This window comes from Poeciliopsis prolifica, unplaced genomic scaffold (genome assembly GCF_027474105.1).
Source record: "Poeciliopsis prolifica strain line A6 unplaced genomic scaffold, Auburn_PproV2 SCAFFOLD034, whole genome shotgun sequence".
NCBI classification, from domain to species: Eukaryota; Metazoa; Chordata; class Actinopteri; order Cyprinodontiformes; family Poeciliidae; genus Poeciliopsis; species Poeciliopsis prolifica.
The window spans coordinates 1,325,057-1,352,321 of NW_026562409.1; the positions used below are offsets into that span (position 1 = coordinate 1,325,057).

General features: G+C 42.3%; 1 protein-coding gene across 1 annotated transcript; it reads right to left on the reverse strand.

Annotated features, from left to right (window-relative positions):
• Window positions 1-4,295: 4,295 nt before the first annotated feature.
• On the reverse strand, window positions 4,296-27,063 carry LOC129373981 (xylosyltransferase 1-like). Its single transcript, XM_055052163.1, has 11 exons — window positions 26,685-27,063; window positions 21,203-21,692; window positions 18,651-18,814; window positions 18,354-18,556; window positions 15,745-15,825; window positions 15,279-15,495; window positions 14,687-14,863; window positions 12,292-12,560; window positions 10,231-10,426; window positions 8,761-9,097; window positions 4,296-7,489 (listed from the first exon to the last, which is right to left on the reverse strand). Exons 1-11 carry the CDS (start codon window positions 26,976-26,978, stop codon window positions 7,167-7,169), a joined length of 2,751 nt encoding a protein of 916 aa, XP_054908138.1. The 5' UTR covers window positions 26,979-27,063; the 3' UTR covers window positions 4,296-7,166.
• Between the last annotated feature and the right edge of the window lie 202 nt (window positions 27,064-27,265).

Sequence of the window (27,265 nt, forward strand, 5' to 3'; positions counted from 1 at the left end):
TGCGAGGAATGTGATGGCCTCATCTACACCGAGAGAAAAACCGGATCCCCCAGCTGAGAATTTCAGACAAAAGGCTTCCTGGAGCCAGGCTGTGAGCACAAGGAAGTTTCAGAGTCGGAGTCAAATTACTAAGTTCAGTAATTTGACTCCGACTCTGAAATGACCTCTGAGTTTACTCAGAGGTCATCAATTGTTGAAAGTAATTTTTTGTTTTGTTACAGTAGTGTTGAAGTCAGATGTTTGACGTTGCGTTGTTTCTCTCCAGTTTATGGCTCATTCAGTATCAACAGTCTCTCACAAACATGAAGCAGACAAAGTTGGAAACCTGTTTCTGTTCATCTTGATGTTTTACTTTCTTTCTCCAGACCCATTTGACGTCTGACGTTGATCAGTTCTTTTCTGATCTTATCAGGCTGCTCCTTTTAGACCAGGAATGTTCTGGTTCTCTGTTCTAATCCTGTTTCAGACGCAGGTGGGACCAGCTACTGCAACACCGAAGAATGTAAACATCTTTTATTTTGGACTTCTTGTAATAGCATGGAAACCTCAGACTGAGTCATAAGCATAAACTTAACTTAGAGTTGCTCTCTTTGAGTCAAGCAGCTGTGAATCAGCTCTTTGTTCAGTAAATTCACTGGAGTTTCACTTTGATTTCCATTCAATCAGCAAACAGACAGGAAATGAAGCAGTTTGTTATCCAGATATAGCAATCTCTTTTGTCATATTAAAAGCATTATTTTATTTATATTATAAATATATATTAATTAGATCCCATGCAATTTTCTTATAGAACCAACAGGGGGGTGGAGGACGCCACACTCACTCTTCTAAATAACTTGCAGTGTCACTTGGATAAACCTAAGACCCATGCCCGTGTTCTATTCATGGACTTCTCTTCTGCCTTTAACACGGTGCAGCCACACCTCCTTCTACAACGCCTCTGTGACCTGGAAGTCAGTTCTGGTCTGGTTCTCCTCATCAGGGATTTTTTGAGGCATCGACCCCAGCGTGTGTGCATTAAGAACTGCCTTTCTGACTCTCTGGTCGTCAACACAGGAGTTCCCCAAGGATGTGTGTTATCACCTTTGCTCTTCTCCATATACCCCAATGAGCTACAGTGTCAAACTGATGACCTCTCCCTCATTAGGTACGCAGATGATATGGCTCTAATTGCCCAACTATGGGAAGCAGATACCTCCCCCTACCTGCAGTATATTAACACCTTATCTGCATGGTTTGACAGCAGCTTCCGGACCTTAATGTCTCCAAAACCAAGGAGATGTGGCTAGGAAGCAACAAGAAGGGAGGCAATAAAGACCAGGGGCACACCTTCAGGCCAATCAGCATGAAGGGTCGGGAGGTGGAGCAGGTGACTCAGTTTAAATACCTTGGGACAGTCATAGACAGTTCAAGACCATGTGCACGACACATTTAAAAAAGGTAGACAGTGCCTGGCTCTCCTGAGAAGACTCAGGGGCCTTAACACCAGTAAGCGCACCATGTCCATGGTCTACAAGTCCCTGACCGAGAGTGTGCTGACATTCAACATGGTGTCATGGTATGGGCCTCTCCGTCAAACAAAAGGACAAACTGGGACAGATCGTCAACCAGGCCAGAAAGATTATTGGACTTAAACAACTTTCACATTTGTACATGCGGGCCTTAACAAAGAAGGCACATCAAGTCTACCTGGACCCGACTCATCCTATCTGGACCCGACTCGTCCTATCTGGACCCGACTCATCCTATCTGGACCCGACTCGTCCTATCTGGACCCGACTCGTCCTATCTGGACCCGACTCGTCCTATCTGGACCCGACTCGTCCTATCTGGACCCGACTCATCCTCTTCATTGTGTTCTCCAGTTGCTGCCATCTGGACGTAGATTTAAAGTCCCAATGGCAAGGAGGAATGGCTACAAGCGATCATTTGTTCCATCAGCTGTGGATATTCTAAATAAAAATCTGACTAAATTAACTGAGAATAGATAAGTTTCTCTAAGTCTGCTAGTTGTATTCCACTGATTTTAAATTTCACACAGTAACACAGTGCATTGTGACTCAGTGTAGACTCTGTGTGCTCTCTTAGCAGTAGAATAGTAAATTTTAAATGGTTTTTAATATTTAACTGAATGACATGAGTAGAGTAGTATGACTTGATTTCATTTTACAGATCTTGTTTGTTCATTGTGCATGCAGTTTTGTGGCGACTGTGATGTGTGTTGTGTTGTGTGTTTCTTGTGCCAAAGATAAATTTCCATTTTATGTAAGTTTAATGGACAATAAAGGAGTCTAAAGTCTAAAGTCTAATTATATATATATTCCTCTCACTGATCAATTGAAGAGGTTTTACTGTTGAAACATTCAAACCCATTTCTAAAGTTCAGAAAAGGGTTTGAATGCTGGTTTCACTGGTATTTTCCATTTATCTTTGGTGAACTTTACTGTCATTCAGACGACAAACCCTTGTTGTCGTCATCATCATTATCATTGTTATCATCATCATCATCTCTTGCTTTCTGCTTGGATTCTCTCAGGCTGAAGATCGGACTCTTGCCGGACCGGTTCTGAAATGTGATAACTTCCAGTCAGAAGATTATTTTAAACCTCAGAACTGACCAATCTGGTGCTTAACTGTGTTTGGGATTAATATTTACAACTTTGGTTCTCCACACCAGACTCACAGTTTGTTCAAACATCAGGTTTCTTCACTCCACACTGATCAGTTTCCTCCTTTAACTTATACTTCCTTAAGATTATAATCTAGATTTGAGGTTTTTTAAATCTTTCTGCTGCAGTCTTGCACAGAGTTGGTCCAAAGCTGAGCTCCTTCAGGGCTGGTAGAGACCATCAAGGTGATCCTTAAAATGACGTCCAGATTTTGGAGGTTTTAGCTTTTCATACAGTAAAGTCACAGAGTTTCTGCTGAAACTTGTTCCCTCTGGATAAACAGCATCGTACTGCTTTGCGTTTCAGCTCCAAAAGGCTTTGGGTGTCGTTTCAGAGCGTCTTATCCAACCTGCAGGAGTCTGGCTTGCTTTCATTTTTCACAGCAAAGAAAATGCTCTCCAAGTAAGTGTTTTATTTTGGTTTAATAAAACTGAAAAGTCAAAGACACAACAGTTAACAGTTTGTTTTGCTAGGAGCAAAGATGTTGGCCTGGTAAATAATAAGAACTAGTTAGAAAGCTGTAATCTCGTGAACACAACGAGAATCGACCTGCTTTAATGATGTGCAGAATAAACTGCAGCGCTCTTCCTCCTGGTCTTCCTCACACCAAAACAATCCTACAATAATAAAAAACTCAGCTGCACATTTACTGATGGAACAAGGAAAGTCTTCATTGTTTTCATTTGCATATTTTCTTTTAAGGGGATTTTCTGACCTGTGGAGTTAATCTGTCTGTGTCGGGGTCAAAGTTCAGTGGTTTTGTGTTACAGCGCCACCCAGTGGCCCATCCTTCCAATTACATCAGTTTCTGTGGCTTCAGTCTGTTACGGAAATATAAAAACCATAGTCATATCAGATGTGAAACTAAAAGCTGAGTTTGTCTCACTGTAAGAAACCCTCATCTCCAGATATGAACTGATCTTTAGCTAAATTTACCTCCAAACTAAGAGAGGCAGCAACATTATGAGCAACATTATTAAAAACAGGATACAGTTGAAGTTAATCTTCCTTAAAATAACTGAACAGAAAAAGGTGTTGGAGGTGTTTATGGCAGCAGGCGAGTATCTCAGCAGCAAGGCTCCAGAGCCCAATGATTTATTCCACAAAGATTCTGGCCAACCAACAGAACCAAAACTGCTATAGTTCAAGTATTTAATCATTTGGGTAACTGAGGTTTAAAAACAAAATGTTGGTTTCTTACACACTTGGATAATTAACAAATGTTACCATTGTTGTCCATGTCATGGACACATACTGAAGCTCTGACTCCTGGCTTCACCCTCCTATGTCAAACTTTTTCCTTCCACTCAACTTTCTATTAATATTCCTTGATGTAGGACTCAGTCATCATGCTTTCACGTGATGAAAAATCATTTTTGGTGTTATCTATTAAGCTAAATGAACTGTGGCTCATAATAAATATAAATAAACATTTTCTAATTCTGAGAGCAACTACTGGAATAATCTGAGGAGATCTTTTATTATTATTCCTATTTTACAAATTAGAGTCTATAAAACAAAGATTACGGAAGAATTGGTCTACAAAATCAATACGTTTATCATAAGACCTGAATAGTTGTCCATGCTAAAGCGTTCAGATGTGATGTCCAGTGAAACACATCAAACTGATTTGTTGTTTTTTATTCAGTTTTCTAAAACAGGAGCACAGCTAAGGCACAGCGAGAAACCAGAAAAAAGATGAGAAATGAAGGAAAAACAATCCTCTGGGAAATGTTTCACCATTAAATAATCACAACAGAAATCTGGACATTTACATTTAAATCTGTACAATGTTTCACTTCGTTTTCTGAAATAAAATAAACATCCATCCAGATTCATTCATATACAGAAACACGTTTCGCTCTGAGCTGCTGCATCTTTAACTGGGCTTCTGAAAACCAGTGGGGCTCCAGTTTGGTCCCAGTTCCATTTAAATTACCTTTAAATTAATGCACAACAAAAATCTGAAAGCCTTTTTCCAATGATTTGCTTTATTTAAACTCAAACAATTTTTATTCATTTGACTATTTTTCTCTGTTGAAACAATCAGAAAATCTGTGTTTCTGTTTTCAGGTTTTATTTTCCGTCTGAATTCGTTCAGATCTGAAAGTTTTCACTTCGGTTTCAACTTTGGACGAAATCAAAGTGAAAACTTTGAACTTCTAATGAGAAAAATAAATAATTCAACGTCCTCAGAGTTTCTTCCATTTGACTTAAAACCAACAAAAACAAGAAGTTTTTTCTGGAGGCTGTGATTTAGTTTATTTGTATTTACTTCAGTAATTCAGTTCAAAAGGAGAAACTCAGAGTTACATCAGAGTGATGCATTTCTAGTATTTCTCATAACATTTTTATGATTGTGTTTCTGTAAAAAACAAAATTCTGTTTTCAGAAAATTTTAAACAGTTTTTTTCAGTCATGGAGAAAAGTTGACTGATGTTCACCAAACTGAAATTTCCACAAGGAGAGGACTCCACAAGACAAAAAAAAAAAAAAAAAATTCCTGGTGGAAAATTAAGTGGAAGGAAAAAGTGTGGTAGAAAAAGATTCACACCACCACTTATTTTCTCTTCTGCCCAGACTGAGTAAAGTGCAGATACGATCCAGAACATGTAAATATGAAGGCGTTTTAAATCCTTTATCAGGATTTAATGCCATTTTCTTATTTTCTGAAAAACTAAATTTGGGGATTTATTATTAAATTATAACAGATAAATTATGACTAAATCCTGTCTTTATCCATCACAAAAAATGTGTACTTATAATGGTTTTCAAATTGACTGTATTTACATGGTTTGTCCACATGATGGCGCCCTTTGTAAACAATGAAAAGCCTTCAGTATTTATTTAAACCGGTGGGAACTGTTCATCAGTTCTGTTCAGTTTAAACCTTCTGGTTCAGTTTGTTTGTCATGTTGACAGGATTCATTTTTCAATAACCTAAAATTTGTTTTTGTTTTCTTTATTTAGCAAATTAGACCAGATTTCAGTCCCAGGATCAGCAGTTTAGTTCAGCCTCCCGTCTTCCGGACAACAGACCATAAATAAAGACATCATGTCGTCCTGAAGTCTGTGGTCGACATCATTAAATCGTTTCATCAGCCTTCAGAAACAAAGGCACACATTTTCCTCCTAACAAGGAAAAATTAGTCATACAAATTTTTGAATAAATTAGTTCAGCAGTTTTTAGATGTTTGACTCAGACAGAGGGATTTTTTAAAAGAAGATGAATTTCTTCTTGGATGGCTCACCTCAAGTCTGAAGGGTTTTAAAATGGCTCAAAGAAAACCCGACGTTGACACAACAGAGCAGCTGGAGGGAAAACTTTAAACAAGTTAGAAAAATGTCCATCAGGAAAGATCAGAGGCCTGATTTTTAATCCGTGAAAAAATATCGGTTTTAATATGTAAGATGATTCCTCTGCATGTGAAATATCCCTGTAATTTAATGCAGTAATAGCATCTGGCCAGCAGGAGGCGCTCTGGCAGCATTGTTTGCTTGTGTGATCCGGTAGCAGTTCTTTATCTTAATAAATAATGTGGAAGGCCGAGTGGCCCCCTGCTGTGAGGAGCTTAAAGGTTTATCATTTGGCCCAGAACCTGGAGCTGGCGCTCAGTCTGGTCCGGATCAGAATAAGTATGGAAAACATTAAATACGGAAACGTTGGTATTCCCAGGTCCCAAGTCCCTAAAGTACACATTAAATATTTGACCTTTGAACTCTAAAATATTGAACAATTAATTACAGATCCTGCAATTAACTCAATTAAAAACTTTCAAAGCTGCATAAAAAAACAACAGAAACATCAAAACAATCAGTTTTTGTTGTTTTTACATAAGTGACAAGCAGCGAATCGGCATCTCCTTCCAAAACACAGTCATGAAAAATGTTCTGAATGAAACATGATTTTTCAGGGGGGATTTAGATCCCTGACATTTAGAGGGATTTCTCTGTTTAAATGTTAAAAAACTACAGTAACTGTTGGCACTGAGGTCAGACTTTAATTATCTGAAAGCTGCAAAACCCTCACATCATAAACTTCAGCAACGTTTTTCTTTTCTTAAGGCTCACACAATGTTCAAATGAAATGATGAAGTTATTACGGTATCTGGTCTGCAGCTGCAGTTTATTTAGAGATGTTTTCTGTGTGGTCACGGACATGTCGGCGCCACCAGGGGGAGCTCTTCACCACAAACCCCGATAAAAACCCCGTTTTTTTCCATACTTATATCCTGGGAAATACTAGAAACAAATTCCCAGGAATAAAGGCCAGAGATGATTTTGGTCTCAGTTCAGACATTAAATAATGTCATAATTAGACTAAATAACTCATAAATAATAATTTTTGTGAACTCAACAACAAGAGGTATGAAGTTCTGGTTCTGACATTCATTGGGCCGTGTTGTCCCAAACCGAACTGGGATCAGACCAGGTTCTGGTCCTCCTCCGTTCCTGCCACCTTCAAATAAATAAAGGTTTCCTCCGACCGTCCCGCTGCTACCTGATCCGGCCGTCCGCTCTGGGCGCGCTCAGTTCGGATTTGGGGTCGGGGCTGGCGGAGCTCCACCTGGTGCGGGCGCAGCGCTGCATGACGGGGCAGGCGCTGGGGCCCAGCGAGCAGACGTCCGCGGCGGCCCAGTGGCCCTGCAGGAGCCCGTCCAGCCAGCGGCGCAGCGGCGCCCCCGTCAGGCCGGAGTTGGCCTCGGCCTCCTCCACGGCGCGGAGGCTCACCGGCAGCCGCAGCACCGGGTTCAGGCCGTGGAAGCTCTGCTCCATGTAGGAGTTCCTGGGCGGGCCGGCGTGGAGCCGCAGCGTGTCCTCTGGGTGGACAAGCAGGACATTCAGGACATTCAGCTTCTAGGCACCACAGATCTGGAACAAACTTACAGAAAACTGAAAAACTGCTGAAACACTGCCTTCCTTTGAATCAAGGCTAAAACCCACCTGTTGAGAGCTGACTTTGATCAGTAATCAATGAAATATTGATCAACATATTCAATGTGTATTCATGTTTTTGGCAAATGTAATGTTAGTTAATGGTTTCTTAATTAGAGAAATTAGAGACTGTATAATATTTTTATGACTATTTATGTGTTTTTATGATGTAAAGCACTTTGAACTCTGTGATCAGAGTAAACGGAGTTGATGACAAATCACACCACACTTTTCAGATTTTTGGTTCTGGAAACGGATAGTTTTGCATGAGCTGCTCTCTGGTTGTCTCGTGGCAAAATGACTGTTTAAATCTTTTTCTGAGTCATGTGGAGCTGCTCGGTTTCAGTTTTGTGGAATCAGTGAAGCTTCTTTCTGACCTCGTCTGGAGTTCGGCTGTAGAAATGGGAGCTCTGTTCAGGCTGAGTAACGTCTGGCTGGCCTTTAAAAAGTCCTGCAGTTATCTCTGGACCGCCAGCTGGGGTCAAACAATGACGGGGTAAATCAGGCGGAGGTGACCCCGTGTCGCCATGGTGATGCCCGATGGATGGATATAAATACATCAGCTGCTGGCAGCTGAAGCTCGTCTGAGCCACGCGGCTCGTCTGAGCGACGCGGCTCGTCTGAGCGACGCGGCTCGTCTGAGCGACGCGGCTCGTCTGAGCCACGCGGCTCGTCTGAGCGACGCGGCGCGAGTGACGCGGCGGCTCGCGGCCGGGGGCTCGTCTGAGTGACGCGGCGGCTCGTCTGAGCGACGCGGCTCGTCTGAGCGACGCGGCTCGTCTGAAGCACTCAGACGTTTTCACTGACGGGTCAGGTAACTTCCTGTGTGAAGTTGGACCAACTTTCCTCCAGTTAAATGAAATTGGTGTCAAACGTTTTCAATGTGCCACTATCAACCCTTTTATAAAATCAAACAAATCAACTCTTGTGAAAATATTAATCTGCATCTTATCTGCACAAACATAAAATATAAATTACATCAATTTTGTTTGATTTTATGAATGTGACCTCTGGTGACCTCTGGAAACTTTTTAATCTTAATGTAGTGCAGTCGGATGAGTCCATTTTGTGAATGTGGGCTGGCTGGTTGACCTTTGATGACCTTTGGAGATATTTCGTCATGTGGCAGCGGCACAAAGGTGTGTCAGTGTCTCACCTTTCTGGATGGGCTGCTGCCGGTGGAACTCGAGCGGAGCGACGACGAAGCTGGTCTGGCCCAGCGGGTTCCAGCGGTGAAGCACTCGCAGCGTCCAGACGCCGGGCCGCAGCGGCGCCGTCAGCGGCGGCCGGTAGTGGGTCACCTCGGCCGACGCATCCACCAGGATGTCATAGGTGGCGGCGATGACGTTGGTGGGGTCGATCCAGACCACGGTGGCGGTCAGGTTGCTCTGGCTGCGGCTCCAGTGCTGAACCGCCACCGGCTCGTCTTCGGGCCCCAGCAGGCCACCCCAGTTCCTGAACAGCCGCTCCTTCGGGTCCCAGTCCGACCCGACCTGCAACAACACGACCCGGGTTAGGATCGCTTCGTTTTTACTGAACAGACGCTTTCTAAACCAGGGGTGTCTAAAGCGTGGGTTGGGGGCCATCGGTGGCCCTTGAAATGATTTTGTTTGGCCTGAAAGTCAAGAATGACAAAACAATTTGGCCAACAAAATACAAAACAGCCGATCACACAAAAAAATGCTAAACTGTCTGTTTCTTTCTTAATACAACACAGTTTGAAGCATTTTTATGTTTTGGATTTTTAATGATAAACAGATTTTATAAAAGTTTCATCATTGAGGAAATAAAACTTCACAATAAACTGAATTTTCCATTTTTTACTTGATGAATTTTGTGACCTTCCAGTAGAGAAAATTTGCCAGTTTTGGCCCTCAGGACAAAAAGTTTAGATCTAAACAGATCAATGTGATCAATAACGCAGGACTGTGAGTCCAGTCCTCAAAAACAGGAAGCTAAACCTGGAGACACAAACCTCAACGTCCTGATACTTACTCGAATTCTTAGATTTTTCTCAAATTTGAACTAAGAAAATGTTCATGGAGCATCTCAGGCCTTCAGAGCGTTCATATTGTCTCAGAGCGTCTGAAGTCCCAGCTGCCATAAAAAATTCAATAAAAATGCATTGAAACCACAGGAACTGTGTTTGGACTGAAAGATGGTGGAGAGACGGAAGGAAGGACAGATGTCTGTAAAAAGGACAGAGCTCTGCCAGCAGCAGGTTCTGCTCCGTCTAATTGGTTTGCACTTTAAATATTAACTAAAAGTTAAAATCATGTGTTTTGTGAGATGCTTATACAGTAATTTCACCTTTTGCAAGACCATACAAATGAAGCTTATTATAAAACTGACCTCAACTTTTTGAAAACTGCTGGAAAATCATTAATATTAGGTTGTAATAATCACAGAGTGCATTGCAACATCACAGCCAAGACTTAGACTAGGCCAGTTGATTTATCTCAGACTGAAGAAGTAAAAACAGATTCTGGGTTTAAAACATTTTCATGATAACATTTCAGCTTTTGGGGTTTTGGTGACATTTGGGCCATTAACCTCCCGTTACTAGGGGTCAACCGCACCAAGTAAAGGGGTCAACTCCGCACTGAGAAGGCGGCTCCGGCCTGACCTGGATGTGCTGCAGCCGGTTGCCGCTGTGGGGCTGGCTGGCCAGGGTGAAGTGGTCCGTGGGAGCCACCCAGGTCTCCAGCGTCTCCATCTGGGTGGAGGCTCGGTTTGTGGCCGCGTGGCGCACCAGGTAGCCCTGGAACTGGTCCGACAGGAAGTAGGCGTGCACCGACGTCGGGTGGCTCATGGCGGCGTACCTGAGAGGATAAATGTTTCTTCGTGTTTAATTACAGGGAAATTAGATGATAATAAAGAGAAATAATAAAACATGACAGCGAGAATAAAACCTCTGAAACATCTTCAAAACCAACAGGAACAGATCAGTTTCCCAGGGGCCACAATTATTTATTTATTTATTGTTAAATTCAAAATAATTTTAGTGTAAATTATTTTCTTTTTACCTGATTAGTAATAAATTAATGAGGATTTATTTTAAAAGACCAGAAAAAGTTTCAAAGTTCCACCGTTTCCAAACTTGTTGGTCAAAATATCCATTTAATTTTTTCCCGACAACAAAAACTGTTTGGAAACTCCTCACTGTATTTAACCCATTTTAATTATTTGGTGTGATTAAGTTTGTTTTTGAATAAAACGTCGCTGGAGGTTTTTGGCTGCTCACTATGACATTAGAATCAAAGCAAAACTAAAAAACTTGGCTCTTAAAACAGCTGGAGCTGCTGTTGCTGCAGCTGATACTGTTGCTGCAGCTTCTGCTGCAGCTGATACTGTTGCTGCAGCTGCTGCTGCCACTAATGAAGTCGACGCAGCGTTTCCAGCCGGCCGCTGCTGCTCCTGCAGCGCTGCCTCCACCCAGCCTAACCTCCAATCCCACCCAAACCAGCAACAACAGCCTCCTTGTCTGCGGGCGGTGGGTCTCCGCCCGCAGCGCCGCCAGAAGCCCTGAGTGGAGCGAGACTGAGGCCTGCTTGTGCTGCAGAACAAGCAGGCCTTATCTTTATATTTAATTTGGAGCGAATAAACTCGGCCTGCGGTGAGTTTAGTGGAAAGATGCGTCTCTCTGTTTCCCTGGAAACTGGAACAGCAGCTTCTCTGAAACCGCCGGTTCTGCCCAGAACCTGTGAATCTTTATGCCGACGAACAAAAATATGGGATTTTCCACAAGCTTTTCATTTCTACCAGCAACTTCATGATGAGGAAGGTGAAAAACAAACTGATTTATAGCAATTAAAGCAATTATTTCTTTAAATTTAGATGATTATGTCTCACAGCAACTGAAAAAAAACTCTAAAAAAAACCTTACGTCTGATTTGTTCATTGCTAAACAAACTGACTGTACCCAAAATATTACTGGAAAATTAAGTGGGAGGAAAACATTGGTTTGAAATTAAAGTAAATTCAGCAGCAATTTGCTATATATACAAAGTATGAAACAATTAATAATGATTAATCTCTTGTTAAAATAACAGTCAGTTCATTTAGTAATTGTTTAATTGTTAACTGGAGCAAACATTCATTTGCTGAAAAAGCCAACATGTTCAGAGCCGTAATTATAAATATATTTTAAAGCTTTAACTCTTTTAGCTTCATCTGAATCAAATTCAAGAAATTGCATAAAGCAATAAAATGTTTTTTTTGTATTTAAAAACGTAATTGATTTTTTTAAAACTTATTTTTATCTTTTAATGTATTTCTAATGCATAAAAAAGTTGAAGTGGTTAAATGAAGCAAAGTGTAAAATGGGTCTCTGTCTCTTTAAGAACTCCTGCTCTCTCTGAAGCTCCGCCTCCAGGAAGTCATCCCAACATGGCTGCTTTATTAACTCTTCAGTATTGTTTTCACCACTGAGAATCGGCTCCTATAATGCTCTCAGCAGATGCTTGCTAATTGCTACTGACTAGTCTGAAGGAGCTGAGTGGGGGAGGAGCTTCGCCTCGAAGGCGGAGCGGCATCTTACTGGTTGCCATGGAGATGAAAGGATTTCTTTTTGATGCAGGAATAAAAGATAAAATGATGAAAGCTGACAACGTGTTTTTAACATGATGCTGTCCTCTATAAGAGCCTGTTTGTCTGGACACATGAATGTTTGGATCTTGAGTCGTACCTGCAGCTGTGATCGCCGGGCTGCCCCTGCAGCGATGCGGCGGCGCGCGCCAGGCCCATGCGGGCGAAGGCGCGGTGGTGGCTGAGCGCCGCGTCCGACAGACCGGAGACGCCGTCCGTCTGCTGGTGGAAGATGTTCTCCCAGTAGGCCTGCAGGCCCGGCGTGCCGGACGAATACGCGCCGAACAGGAAGGCGTCCAGCTGGCTGATGACCTCCTGGCTGACGCTGGCCTCGAACTTCCGGGCGAAGAACGTCGGCCTGGAGGCCTGCTGCGGATCAATAACCAATAATCAATCACCCACATTAGAGTTTTATCTAGTTTGTGTCCTTACTCTATGTCTATGTGTGGTCGACAGCATGACTTCCAACCCCGACATTAGAATAAAACCTCAGCGGCTGCCTGGATCCAAAAATACCTCCAGAACCAGAACTCCTTATAGAACCCGTCCGCAGACCTCAGACCTGCCAACGCAAACGCTCCGGAACCGCCTCACAGCGGCGCTGCTAATTTGTGAATACGCGTCTATTCTGGGCTCCTCTGCAGGCTCGGTTTCATCCCAGAGAGAACCGCTCAGCCTCACCGGGTCGGAGCAGAACTTCAGCCTCACCGGGTCGGAGCAGAACTTCAGCCTCACCGGGTCGGAACAGAACTTCTGCCTCACCGGGTCGGAACAGAACTTCAGCCTCACCGGGTCGGAACAGAACTTCAGCCTCACCGGGTCGGAACAGAACTTCAGCCTCACCGGGTCGGAGCAGAACTTCTGCCTCACCGGGTCGGAGCAGAACTTCAGCCTCACCGGGTCGGAACAGAACTTCTGCCTCACCGGGTCGGAACAGAACTTCAGCCTCACCGGGTCGGAGCAGAACTTCAGCCTCACCGGGTCGGAACAGAACTTCAGCCTCACCGGGTCGGAACAGAACTTCAGCCTCACCGGGTCGGAACAGAACTTCAGCCTCACCGGGTCGGAGCAGAACTTCAGCCTCACCGGGTCGGAGCAGAACTTCTGCCTCACCGGGTCGGAACAGAACTTCTGCCTCACCGGGTCGGAACAGAACTTCAGCCTCACCGGGTCGGAGCAGAACTTCAGCCTCACCGGGTCGGAGCAGAACTTCAGCCTCACCGGGTCGGAACAGAACTTCTGCCTCACCGGGTCGGAACGGAACTTCAGCCTCACCGGGTCGGAACGGAACTTCAGCCTCACCGGGTCGGAGCAGAACTTCAGCCTCACCGGGTCGGAGCAGAACTTCAGCCTCATTTGGTCTTTTTATAGATTCTTTCTCCTCTTTTTCTGTTGAATCATTGAATGTTTGAGCAATTCTTTCCTCTGTGGAGCTGGAAGGATTTTACTCACTTTTTTGCCCTCAAACTGTTGTTTTGGTACGCAACCATAGCAACAAACGACTTGTATGGCATTTTAATTGTGTCACTGCTTGTAATTGTTGCTTAAACTTTGCTGCCTTTTGGCCTGGATTCCCTTGGAAACGAGGATTTTAATCTTAATGGGACTTTTCTGGTTGAATGACAGTCAAATAAAAACTAAATAAATAAAAACAAGGTTTTGTTTTTCCACCTGGCAGCTGATTAAAAGCTCAATAATATCTGAACTACCGTCAGTTTCCTCCATCATATCCTCAACTCCAGCATCTTTCTACCCAAACGTCCAGACAGAGGAGCGGCAAAAGCAAAGGAGGCGGATTAGCACAGCCAGTTACTGATGATGTTGTCCAGGACGTTCCTGTCAGAAACAGTCTTCAGTCAGAAGCCTTTTCAAATTCACTGGAAGACAGACTGCATCGTTTCAATTTATTCACATTTTCTTCCATTGCTTCTATTTAAGCTGAAAAAAAAATCTTCATTTTTCACTAGAATTTAAATGTTTTTAAATTAGTTTTAGAATAATTAAAATGTATTAATTCAAACATTTTTTATTTAAAAATGTGCCAATGAGGAAGTGGGCACATTCATAACCTTATAGATTTTATTTCTAATTAATTTGTTGAACATTTTAAACTTATGTTGGAGTAAAATAATAATTGTTTTTACTTATTTACAAATTTTATTGAACCATTTTAGTTGATTAAAGTTAGCTTTTCAAATTGTTTTTAAACTTTTATTTTTAGAGAAATTACAAGAATGTCCCATTTCTGTCAAAATGGGAAAGACCAGAGAACCTGATGTAGAAACCTGCAGGCAGGGCGGACTCACCTGCAGGCGAGGCGGACTCACCTGCAGGCGGGGCGGACTCACCTGCAGGCGGGGCGGACTCACCTGCAGGCGGGGCGGACTCACCTGCAGGCGGGGCGGACTCACCTGCAGGCGGGGCGGACTCACCTGCAGGCGGGGCGGACTCACCTGCAGGCGGGGCGGACTCACCTGCAGGCGGGGCGGACTCACCTTCAGGCGAGGCAGGTCTGAAGGCTTGAAGTCGTTCGGTGAGCAGCCGCACCAGTCCACTATGTGCTTGTACTGGCACTTGCAGCCCAGTTTGCGGTTCCAGTTGGTGAGCCTCAGGTTGTTGTCCACCATCGTGTCACAGAGGGCGCTGTTCTCCAGGACGGTGTGGAAAAACGACTGAAGAAAAACGTTTTACAAACAGAAAGAAGAGTTAGTTCCCTCCTTCACCAGATGAGGGCGCCAGTCTGCATGGTCAGTGGATTAACATCTGGTGAAGAAGGAGAAGCAAAACAAAACAAACTGTTTGGAATTAAGATCATATTTTATTTCCTTGAATATTTGACATGTTAATTTGCACTTTGCAAAACACATAATAAATTATAAATGCTTACTTTTACAACTGTATTTGAATTATAAACTAAACACATTTTTAGGATTACCAATAGAAAAACTGTATATTTTCTCTTCCTTCCGTATTTTTAAAATAATCTACAAATCCTGATTTTTAAATTTGAAACATTTTCTTTGTAACAAAAACTGAATGAATCCTGTGAACAAAAAGCAGTGAGGTGGTGCGTTTGTGTGTCGGTACCTCGGCCGGCAGCAGCGTGTAGCCGTAGAACCGCTTCATGTTTCTGACCAGGTCGTCCTGCGAGTTCACCACATAATCCACAAACGGCCGGCTGAGCAGGAACCAATCAGAGCCTCCGTCCACCGACACGCCCTCCGGGATCTTACGGTCTCCCAGGCGCCACATGTGGGTGTCGCACTCGTAGAAAACCCGGTCCAGGCCCTGTTTACGGATGAAACTGGGACAAAACTCCCAAATGTTAACCAGTTTTAACAGGGCTGGGCCTCTGCTGGAGCCCGGGATTCTTTGCTCTTTTTCTCAAATGAAATGTAAATCATTTCCATTTGCATCAACCCCCAGACTTGTGTTCTGAAAATTTATTTAGGGCCACACAAAATCAGTCTATGCGCCACAAATGGCCCCTGAACCGCCCTTTGGACACCCCTGGTTCAATGAACGTAAAACAAGATGGCTGCTGCGTTCCTACCGAGCGTTGTCTCTGCCGTGAGACTTGATGAAGTTCATGTTGCGATGTTTGGAGAGAAACGCCACCAGCTGGTCGTTGGTCCTGAGGACAAAATCACATTTACAAATTCATAAAAATGTAAAAACATCAGAGATTTCACACAGGAGCTGCAGGTTTTTATAAAAAGATCTCATGTTTAGTTTCCAGGTCTCTGCTCCACCAGAACCAGAACAGAACCGAGCCTCATATGGACTCTGGCACAATTTAGCAAAAAGCATTTCAATAAATAAATGATAATTAATTCAAGCACCAAACATTTCAACTGAAACATAAAAATAAGATTTTTCCCAACTTATTTGATTTTCCAGTGTAGCATAAATTAAAGTTATTGTTTGATCAGTTTTCTTTTTTTATCTCATTACTCTTCTCTAAATTTTTTATACTTTGTATTAATTTTATTTTAAAAAATTACTATTTATTTTTTCCATATTCTGTTTCTCTTTGTTGTTTATATTTATTTATCATCACCTCCATTGATGAATTTTACTGAAGTCCAGAATGTTTTGCTCCTTGGAGATTTTTTGTATCCATGTCCTGACTGATACTTTTCAACAACCTTTTCTCTGATTGGTTGGAGTCCTTCAGTCTTCATGCTGTGATGGAACGAACCGGTGAATGGACCTGAACTGAACCTATGAATGGACCTGAACTGAACCTATGAATGGACCTGAACTGAACCGGTGAATGGACCGGAGCCGAACCGGTGAATGGACCTGAACTGAACCGGTGAATGGACCTGAACTGAACAGGTGAATAGACCTGAACTGAACCAGCTGCCCAGGCAGCACCATCTGTCTGGACCTCTGTTGAATCAGGTCCATATTTACAGAATCACTTGTTTCATGTTACGTATTTTTATTTAATCGTCTTTATTTAGTAAAAAGAAGCTTTACATTTAAAATTAAAGGGCTTTTTAAATAATGTTTTGTTTAAAAAAAAGCCTAATTTTGTTGATTTGCAAAAGCATTAAAACTGATTGTTTCTTTGTCCCGACCAACATGGTGACTCTCAGGATGGATCCAGCAGCTGCTCTGAGCTCTGTGTCCTCATGGAACAGGAAGTGATGCAACTTCCTGTGGACGAAGCGCTTCCTGCTCTGAAACTACCAAAACAATCTTCCACTGAAGGGAAATGTTTGTTTCCTCATTTGTTCGCAGCTGAACTGATTTATTTCATTGTCTGCAGAGCGAAACGCAAAGAGGAAACGGAAAACTTGGACAGACCCTTCATAGGCGACAGCGCCACCTGCTGATCGTCTGGACTGCGTCCCACTGCAGGGATGGGACTCTGTTTAGAAAAAACAACTAGGCAATGATTTATTCTCTGATTGAAGGAAAAATAAAATGTACATTTTATTTCCTGTCATTTTGTCTGCATGTTTCTTCCAGCTGGATTCCTTTTTTAAAACTAAGATTAAAATTGTCTGAATATTCAGATTCAGAAAAAACGAGTTTGCTAAATGATCAACAGAGCAGAAATTAACCCAAAACTATAACATTTATATACATTTTGGATTTATGAATATGTCTAATGTTTGATACTTTCAACCCATTTTTCTTCATTTTTAAACCTGTTTAACCTCAATGTGTTTTTATTAATATGTTATTCAATGTTATTAATATGTCATTTTTAGTTTGTGTGTATAAACACTTTGAAAGTTTCTGTTTTAATAAAGTTGCTGTTTTAATAAAGTTGCTTTGCCTCGTCTTACCTTGAACTTGCAGTTTTAGCTTCAAATTCAGTGAAAAAATCTATCAAAACTTTTTTTCTGTCCAATAATTAATCAATTAATCCATAAAATAACCGATAGATCAGGTCTACACTGCTGATGTGCTTTAGCTGCAGATAAAAGTTTCACTAAAGAATTTTTTTGTTGCATTTTATGCAAGAAAATTTATTTTCTTATTTAATATAATTAAATTGTTTATTTTCATCTTTTGTTTTATTTCCAAATTTGTACAAAAAAGCTTAATAAGTTCAATAAATCTGCAGAAGTGCTAATATTTTTATCTGATTAGTCGTCAGAATAATTGATAATTAAAATAATCACAAGCTTCTGCAGCAGTTTAACAACGTGAAACATTTGGCCAGGTCTGCCTGACCTTGACCTGTGACCTCACGGCATCGACTGATGGTGGCGCCGAAGCTGCGGCTGCGTTATGGATTTTAGCCTGAAGCGCTCAGACTCTGCTGACGATCATCCTGCGTGATCTGATGGTTTCCCATCCTGATGAGGACGAACGAACCACAGCGCGGAAAACGAGGCAGGAAACGAGGCCCCTCCAAAATAAAAGAGTTAAATTCAAAAACAGCAGCTGCTTCCACCGAGCAGAAAACTGATCATCCTGCTTAGTGCACAATAAAAAAAAGTCTTAAGAATCCTTTCTGTAGATTTCTAGGATTTCTGAAGTGCTTCTTTTCATTTCTGGTGTTTTTCTATGCTGATAAAATCCAAATAAAAAGTTTGGAGTGTCAGAAAGGATCTGACTGGAACTGGAACCGCGTCGCTCAAAACCACAGAAGAAGAAGAACCCATAAATGTTGAGCATTTCTGAACGAGCGCCTCTGACCTGACGGGGTAGTCGGCGGCGCTCAGGTTGATGAAGAAGTCCCAGGGCCAGTCGGCCATTTTGAGGAGGTCTTCCATGCTGCGCAGGTACATGGTCAGGAGGCTGGCTCCGCCCCAAATGGTGGCCATCCTCCAGGGAGTCACTCTGACGTTGGGGAACCGGCCCGCCAGAGACAGAACCTCTTGGTGGAGGAAATCGGACCTCTGAGATAAACGGAAACCACCGAGACGGAGTTAAACTTTATCAAGACTGGAGTTAGTTTGGTTCTGTCGGACTCCCCGGTTCTGTCGGACCCACCTGGTCCACATGGATGTAGTAGAAATGTTCTGTGTGGTAAATGGCTTTGAAGAGCCGCTGGACCTGCCGCGCGGCGCGGCCGTGGACGACCAGGACGAAGGCGATGCGGACCGGCGGCGAGCCGGCGGCGCCGCCGTCCCACTGGACGTTTACGTTCGCCTTCCCTGGACAGGGAGGGGACGGGGTCAAAGGTCAGTCTGAATCACAGCTCACGTTTCTATACAATACACTATAATTACACTGAAAAAACAAAATGTAACTAGTTTCTAAGAGCTTATTACACTTTAAATAGGACAAAACCGCAGATAAATCATTTTGTTTCTAAGTCAACAGTTCTTGAATATTAGTCACCAAAGTTTATCAGGAAAAGGCATTTTTCACATCAGTGAAATAATCTAATCTAATCTAATCTATATCTTCCAGAAATGTTATCTGTTAGTTTTGTCTCATTTCAGGTGTTTTCAGATTTCTGCACTAGAAACTAAACAAACTTTGCTGGAAAGACAAAGTTTACTTTAGTTCATAATTCCTTGTAGTTTTTAAATAATTAGTTTTTCTTTCTTATTTTTAGGCTTCAAAGTAAAGATGAGCATAAAGATGATTCAGATTTACATCATTCCAACCTGCAGAAACATATCAAAGCTGCTTTTAGTCATTTGTTTTGTGAAAATGTTGCAGGAGAAAAATTTAAAAATATTTCAAAACTTGCATTTGTTATTACATCAAAATTTAAAAAGTTAAAAGGTTATTAAGAGACTTTTCCACTAAAAGTAGCAGTAAGTTGATCTTTTTGAACTTTAGATCTGTTTTTCTCAAGCTCTAATCTGTGCTTTATAAAATAAAAATAAAAATAATTGTTTTAAAAATTAAAAAGAACAAATTAATGTTTTTAAATTCAGATATAAATGGAAACTTCTAACCATTTTTGGGCATTTTTTCAGTATTTACACTGAATTTCCACAAAGTAATGATATGAGATTAAACTTTATGTTGTTTGTATGTTTATCTTTGTTTTAAATAAAAATAGGACACTGGTTAAATTAACTAAATTAACGTCCATATTGTCTCAAAAAGGGTTTTTATTCCACTTTTCTGTCCTGTTTCTGTCCTGAGAGATAAATTGGGTTAAAAGGTTGTAAACTTGTTGACTTTGGGGTAAAATGCAGATAAAACCATGGAAATGGGTGTAAATCCTTCCTGCAGCTCTGGAAAGCAGAAGTTCTGCCGGCGGGTTTCATGTTTTAACGTTGCTCGGGGAAACGGGCCGGGTCGAGCTTTGCAGAACAATCGAGCGACCTGCTGGCTGCAGGCCAGGCTGGCTCAGCTGCAATCAGCCCAACGCCCTCAACGTGGCCCGAAAGCCTAAAATCAGAACCAGCGCCTGCAGCCTCGGACCTAATGACTACTGTGTCATCAAAGGAAGCTGTAATCATATAAATGAAGCGTGGGGCGGCGCTTGCACCGAGCCATTAGTCAGCCTTTGCAGAGTAAGACTACAAACGGGTTGTTTAATTAGGGTGTAATTACCCAGCATCCTCTCTGCGTCTCTTCGTACTACAGATCCTGAAAATAGATCTGCCAACCACAGAGATGGCTCTGCTGCTTCTGCTAAAAATGTTCCTCAAACGGTAAATTTAGAGAGCAGAACGAGGCTTAAAGCCCAGAGAGCCGCGACTGCTGCCAGACGGACTCACTGCAGCTGCAACCGTTAACGGGTTTCATCCCAATAATCCTCAAATAATTCAGCAACATGTTCTCTACTTTAGTACACCGCATGAAAAAGCCATTTTCTTTCCTGAAAGAACAACAAACTCAGAAAAAACACTGCAAATGTTTCTCCAAAACTTCTTCACCGGGTCAAAGTTCACTAAATGGAGGCTCTTTTATTGCACATAAGGAAAATAAATTGTTTATTTTCTTAATCAAAAATAAATTTACGTTTTTGTTCATATGCATCTTGCATTTCTAATATTACATAAAATGCTAAAGTCGATTGAACAATATGGTAATTTGTCAGAATAATCATCAGATTAATTGATTACTAAAATACCAGATGCAGTGCCGGCCCAAGGCAGATGCATGTTGGGCGTAAGGCCCCCGCACCACCAGGGGGCCACCAAGAGCAAAGATTTCAAATTTTCAAGTTTTGTCTAGAAAATGTTCAACTTTGCAAATTTTGAATCCATTTCAATTTGTTGCAGCCGTTTTAGGGTCGTTGTCACTGTAGACGTTAAAAATGTTCACATTTCGGCCAAAATATGTCAGAAATTTTCCAGAACAAAATTGAAAATTTCTGAGTAGAAAAGTCAAAAATTTCAAGTTTTAAAACTTCGACAATTTTTATAATTGAATATTTTCCAGTAAATTTTTGACTGTTGAGACTCAAAAATCTGAAATCTTTTTTTCTAAAAGACTTTTTCCAGTGAATGTTGGACTTTTCAAACTGAATCGGGCCGGATGGTTCTGACTTTGGGCCGGATGGTTCTGACTTTGGGCCGGATGGTTCTGACCTTGGGCCGGATGGTTCTGACTTTGGGCCGGATGGTTCTGACCTTGGATAGGACAGTAGCGCGGGATTTTCTCCGGCATCAGCGCCCGCTCTTTGTGCTTGCAGTAGACCTCCACGATGCGCTGCCGGCACTCGCGGCTCTTGGCTCTGGACAGAGCGGAAATGGCCTCCTTCCCGCTGATCTCGCACTGCGGCTGCTCCCCGTTGGGCTCCGGACCCGGCGGCTGCCGCGGCGACCCGGGCCGCTTCGTCTGGAAGAAGGGGGCGTCCTGATTGGAGCCCTGAGCCGCCGCCGGGACGGTCAGGATGTGGGTCTGGTTGGGAGCTTTAGAGAGGACCGGCGCATGCTTTAGGACTTCATTTCCCAGCATGCCTTGGTTGTTTTCCAGCTTTCGCTTGCTGTTTGCAGCGGGGAGATGCTGACGCTGCGACGCTGCCAGGTTGCTGTTGCTGTCGTCAAAGTCTTTGGGCACCGAGTTCTCGCTGTTGTTGCTGTCGGGACGGAGCTGCGGACGGCGGGGACGGCGGACGTCCTGCGGGCGGAAGGACAAAACAAACTGATCATCCACAGCGACGCATAATGTATGCATCACAATACAGAACAAAGAAGCAGTTAGGACAAAACATTTTCTAGGAAAATTAAGTTTCTGAGTTTGAAAAGTAGAAAATCTGCTTGCAATGATCTCAGAAATGTGAATTTTAACCTCAGACATTTTCTAAATAAAACTTTGAGTTTGAAAAGTTTAAAATGTGCGAAACATGTCAGAATTTTTTCAGAAGAAACTTTCAAAAGTAAAAACATTGAAAATTTTGGAAATTTTCTGAGTTTCAGAAGTAGAAAATTTTCAACTTTTGAAAGTCAAAAATTCTTAGTTTTTTTCTTTTTTTAAATCATTTTTTCAAAATACAATTTCTGATATTTTTAAGTGCGACTCTTCAGTGACCTTCAGTTGTACTAAATTTCTCACTAAGCAGGAACTTAAAAGTTCACAGATATTATTCAGGATTAAAAGTCATCAGAGAAACAGAATGACTGGTTCAGATCTTTTCTTGTTCAGTCTCATTAAAACAGCAGAAATAGTTTAACTTTGGCTTTAAATTGTTTCTGGTTCCCATGTGGTTTGAAAAGTCTGAGAGCATTCAAAGTGTTTGTGCTCCTGCAGCTCAGCATCGTGACCTCGATGGGATTCCTAATCCCACAAATCGCCCCATTTCTGTCTTTCCCAGAGATAAACGATGCGTTCGAGTGTGTGTGGGAGAAAGCAGCGGTATCAGCTCCAACCACCTGCTCCACAGACAATCTCTCATTATCTCATCTCTAATATCAGCTTAGAGGAATGCATGAGTGCAGAGGAGCGGTGAATATTCCCGGCTCTCCAGGCAGCGCTGTGATTAAAACAGGAAGAGATAAAAACAAATTAAACTCTGAGGATTTATTCTTCTCCCCCTGAAACAAGCAGAAACAGCAGCAGCTGACATGCTGGACATGTTTTAATTACTCAGGATGTCCAACCAGTGGTGACCCAAAATGTTTTACACATTACAATCCAGAATCAAAAACAAAAATATGTTTTTGATTGCGAACTAAAAGGTCTTGACAGAAAAGGTATTTCTCCTCCCTTCACAGAAAGAAAAACGGTGCGTTTTTTCCCAGAATGCCATTCAGTCCTGGGAGACGGTCTGCAGCTAAAATACCAGCGTTTACCTACAAACACATCCGTCTTTCTTCCCACCAGAGTGTGTGGCGTCCTGCTGGACGGCGTCCTGCTGGGCGTCCTGCAGGACGGCAGCAGGACGCCGTCCAGCAGGAACAAAATCACAAAACGGAGAAGAAACGAGTTTGGAGGCAGGAAGGGCAACAAGACGAGAGACGGAGGCAAAGAGTCAACCTGTTGGATCAGGACATAAATGTTATAAATGTTAAAGCAAATATTAAATAAAAATACCTGAAATGTTTGTATTTATGCCAATGAGGAGTTCAGGAACTTCGGTGCATTTCATTGTTTCTCTGGGTGTAAATATGATGCGACAGAAACATTTCGTCTCTTGGCTGAATTTAGGACGAATATAAATAAATTCATCTTTGAACGAAGGTAAAAATGTTCAAAGTGAACTGATAATCTGAACAGGTTGATGCTCAGATCTGATTTAGTTTATCAGATTCTTTAATGGTTTATTGCAGACAGAACCAAAGTATTCTAGACAGGACAAAGAAGTAAATTTAAACTGAAAAACAAAGAACTTTTTAGATTCATCTCAGAAAATCTAGAAAAAAAAACTTGAAGATTTTTGACTTTTGAAACTCAGAAATTTCCAACTTTTTTCTAGAAAATTTCTGAAATTATCTCAAAAGTTCAAAAAAAATTCTAGCAAATATTTGACTAATTGATTGTGTAGAAGATGAGGCAATAAATAAAATGTATGTTTTAAAAAACTAAAACAATGACTTCATCAGGAGACACCACAGTGATGGATTCTTCCTGGGAACTGAGTTGACACAATGCATTCTGGGATTCAGAGTTTTTACGAGTCCTTTAATCTGACTGAGGCAGAAACCCGGAGGAGCTGCAGGTGAAACAGAAGATGCTTGTGACGTTTTGGCGGCGGTTGATCTGTCACAGATTAAACTCAGACGAGGCGTCGCCTCCAGCTGCACTTATGAGTTCAGAGAAGTTGAAACCGTCATAATGAACTCTTTCATTCACGCTGCCGCTCTGTAAGGCAGCGATTCATCAGAAAAGCTCCGGGAACGACGTGTTTCCACTCCGGGACCCTGAAGGTAACGAAAACAGAACGGCTCAAACTGCGACCTGCAGCTGGAGACCCAAACTGGTTCAGATGAGATTCACCGTGTTTTATGTCCAACTCAGAGCTGCACTCCTTCTCTAAAAGGATAAATCCACATTTTCACCAAACATTCAGACTATATTCCTCTGGTTTTAGATTTTGGCTCAGTAATGATGTCTGAGTTCATCTGCAGAAACACATGAAGGCCTGGAAATGATGAACATCTTAAAAAATAAAGCGTTAAGTCTAAACAAAAACACTTCCAACAGGAAGCCGTTAAAACAACCAAACCAAGTCGAGAATCTAGGAAATAAATGAAAAACAAATTCAAAGCAACAAAACACAAAACATGGAACTTTAATGAAAACATTAAATTTCAATTATTATTATAAATAGCAATTATTTTTCAGCATCAGTTTCTAAACCCATTCAGTGGGTTTTTAATACCGAGTATTTAAGGATTAATGATCTCAACTTCACCAGGAAGCAGAAATCCCATCAGTCAAACCGGATCGGAAGTAATTCTTTAATCTGATCGGACCCGGCCGTCAGAACAGAATCTGCGTCTGGTTCTGACTTCACCAACAAACTGGTTTCACTTTAAAGCTACTTTAGGAAACCAAACTCAGCTTCCTGTTTTAGCCACCGAGAAGAAACAAACTGTGGTAATGGCCTAGTCAAAGTCCAGATGTGAAGCTGGTTGTGTCATAAACACTGATGGTTAATCTCAAAACAAATAAATGTTTGAACTGTTTATTCATCAGATTCTTTGATAAAAAGATCATGCAAACAAAACTGGATCTAAAGAAACATTTCTGCCTGTTTCAGGTTTTCTAGGAGTTTATTCCAGAGGAGCAGAGAAACTGAACGCTGCCTCACTTTGCTACATACGGAGTGATAAACGTGTCTGAAAACCTGAAGCGTTTTCATCACAGCTGATCAGAAAAGACCAACAGCAGAAATAGTGAATATCAATAAATCATATTCCAGACAGAAACCTGAATAAAACATTAATAAACTTCAGAGGCTCATTTTCTACAGCGAGTCTCTGGAACAGGAAGGCGACACCATATATGGACGATCGCGTTGTCGCTCTTTATGTCTGCAGACTGTTAACAAACTTTTCTTAACAAAATTTAAATATTTTTAAACAGAAATACGTCAAATGTTTGTGGGAAAAGGAACCGGATCACCGAGGCAACCACAGGTGTTGTTTGTGAGCATAAAGTGTATCAAATATGAACAAGATGCTACATTTACAATCTAAATGATTCAGATTTAACCAAACCCTCACTAATATTCAGTTTAACATGACAAGGTGATTCTACCTGTTAGCAATGATTTGCATAAATAATATGCAGGAGAAAATGATTTTAACATCTGGGAATAAAAATATTTTGAAATAAAAGCTGTAAGTGAGTTGCACCAGTTGCTTCCTGTCCTGTAAACATTTGAAAGAAAAGAAGTTCAGAAAAGCTCCATAAATCATTTCCAGCTCGTTCAGATGGAAATGATTCTGACGTTGCGTTGATGATGAAACTAAAGCAGAATCAGAGGAAAAGCTGCCGGTTCGAGTCTGGACCCGCCGCCGGGTCTGCTGGGGGATTCCAGCTCTTCTTCAGCTGCTCACTGGAGATCAGATGCTCCTTCCTGAGCACAGACACACCCACGGTCCCTGAACGCCTCGCCAGAATAATCCCATCGCTTCGCTTTTCACTTTAATATACAGATTATAAATTTACTCTGAAAACAGAAAGTTTTTAGCATTTAATTCAAATTTTAGATGACAAAATTTGAATTAAATGCAAACGTTCATCATTTTTAAAAATCAATTTTCTAATTCAGTGTTTATAAATAATAATATTGCATCATTTTCCAAACAACCCTAAAAACTCCTGTTTTTTATTTTTACCACATTTAAACACAGAAGATTCAAAACGGTAAGAAACAAAAATAAATCTGCAAATTCAGGAAAACTTATTTACAACATAGAAAATTAGTATAGATTTTTAAATAAATGAAGAATCTGAATATGTTTGATTATTTAGTTTGATGTCTGAAGCCTCTTTTCCAAAAACGTCGAATCATTTGATAAAAAGAACAAATCCGATCAAATAATTAGTGATTCTAATTATAATCAATCAAAAACATCAAACAAAGGCTCCCTGGTTTAAAAACATATTTCAATGATTTGTTAAACTATTTTAAAACAAATCAAAACATTTCAGTTTAATTCCTTCAATCTAAAGAAACTCAGAATAAAAACTGTTCAACCTGCTACTGTTACAAAACCTAAATCTGTCCAGCATGGAGGTGGCAGCATGATGCTGAGGGGAGGAGATTTCCCCCAAATCCTTCAGTTTGACCCAAACCGTCCAGTTAAAGCTGAGCCGCTGCAGAACCTGCAGCGTCTGAAGGAACCGGGCTCAAAGTGAAGCTCAAAGTGAAGATCACAGGGTGAGTAATGAAAGGACAGCAAAGTGGATCCTGCAATAAAGAATCCACCGTGTTTTTCCTCCTGCAGTGGATTCATATTCTGACAACAAAGAAACACCTGGATGTGAATCCGGGCTGCAGCACAAAGAGCAGCAGAACCTCTGGAAATGTTCCGGTTAAAACAAGCAGCTGTTTAAAACAAAGACCCGGAATATTGAACAGAACCAGAGAGGCGGTGCAGCCCGGCCTCAGATGAACAACAGCGGCTTTAAACACGCGTGGAAATCATGAGTGAAACCCACCGGCTGCAGCTTGAGTCGAGCGGCCGTCTTCCCGTGCAGCGCGGCGGCTTCCCGCGGCGGCTCGTCGCTCCGCTCCGGGCCCCTCCACCGGCGCTCCGCGGCGGCTCTGCTGAGCCCCCCGCTCCGCTCGTCCCGCCTCTCCCGGCTCCTGGCGCCCGCGTCCCCGCCGGCGGAGTCCAGGCTGCTGAAGTTCCACACCACCAGCGTCTGGACGAGCAGCAGCGCCGCGGCGGACAGCAGCAGCGCGGAGCGGCAGCGGCGCGCCAGCCGCCGGGCGCACGGGGTGCCGAACATCTCCCTCCGGTTCACCGAGAGCCCCGTCCGCTAAACGCAGACAGCGGGGTGTGAATGCTCCCCTCCGCGGCCTGAGAGGGGCTGCAGGCGGGCAGATAGGAGGAGGAGGAGGAGGAGGAGGAGGAGGAGGAGGAGGAGGAGGAGGAGGAGGAGGAGGAGGAGGAGGAGGAGGAGGAGGAGGAGGAGGAGGAGGAGGATTTGGCACATGATCGGGATGAGGAAAGAGGACTGGAGGAGGAGACGAGGCCCCCCTGTGGTCATCCAGGGGTCAACAGCGTTTATTCCTG

Bases quoted from the DNA above. Each gene is read 5' to 3' on its own strand.
- LOC129373981 (XM_055052163.1), bottom strand. From the start codon at position 26,978: ATGTTCGGCACCCCGTGCGCCCGGCGGCTGGCGCGCCGCTGCCGCTCC. The intron at 18,557-18,650 runs GTGGGTCCGACA...CGTTTATCTCAG, and splicing joins ACTACATCCATGTGGACCAG to AGGTCCGATTTCCTCCACCA. The intron at 15,496-15,744 runs GTAGGAACGCAG...GTTTTGTCCCAG, and splicing joins CACGGCAGAGACAACGCTCG to TTTCATCCGTAAACAGGGCC.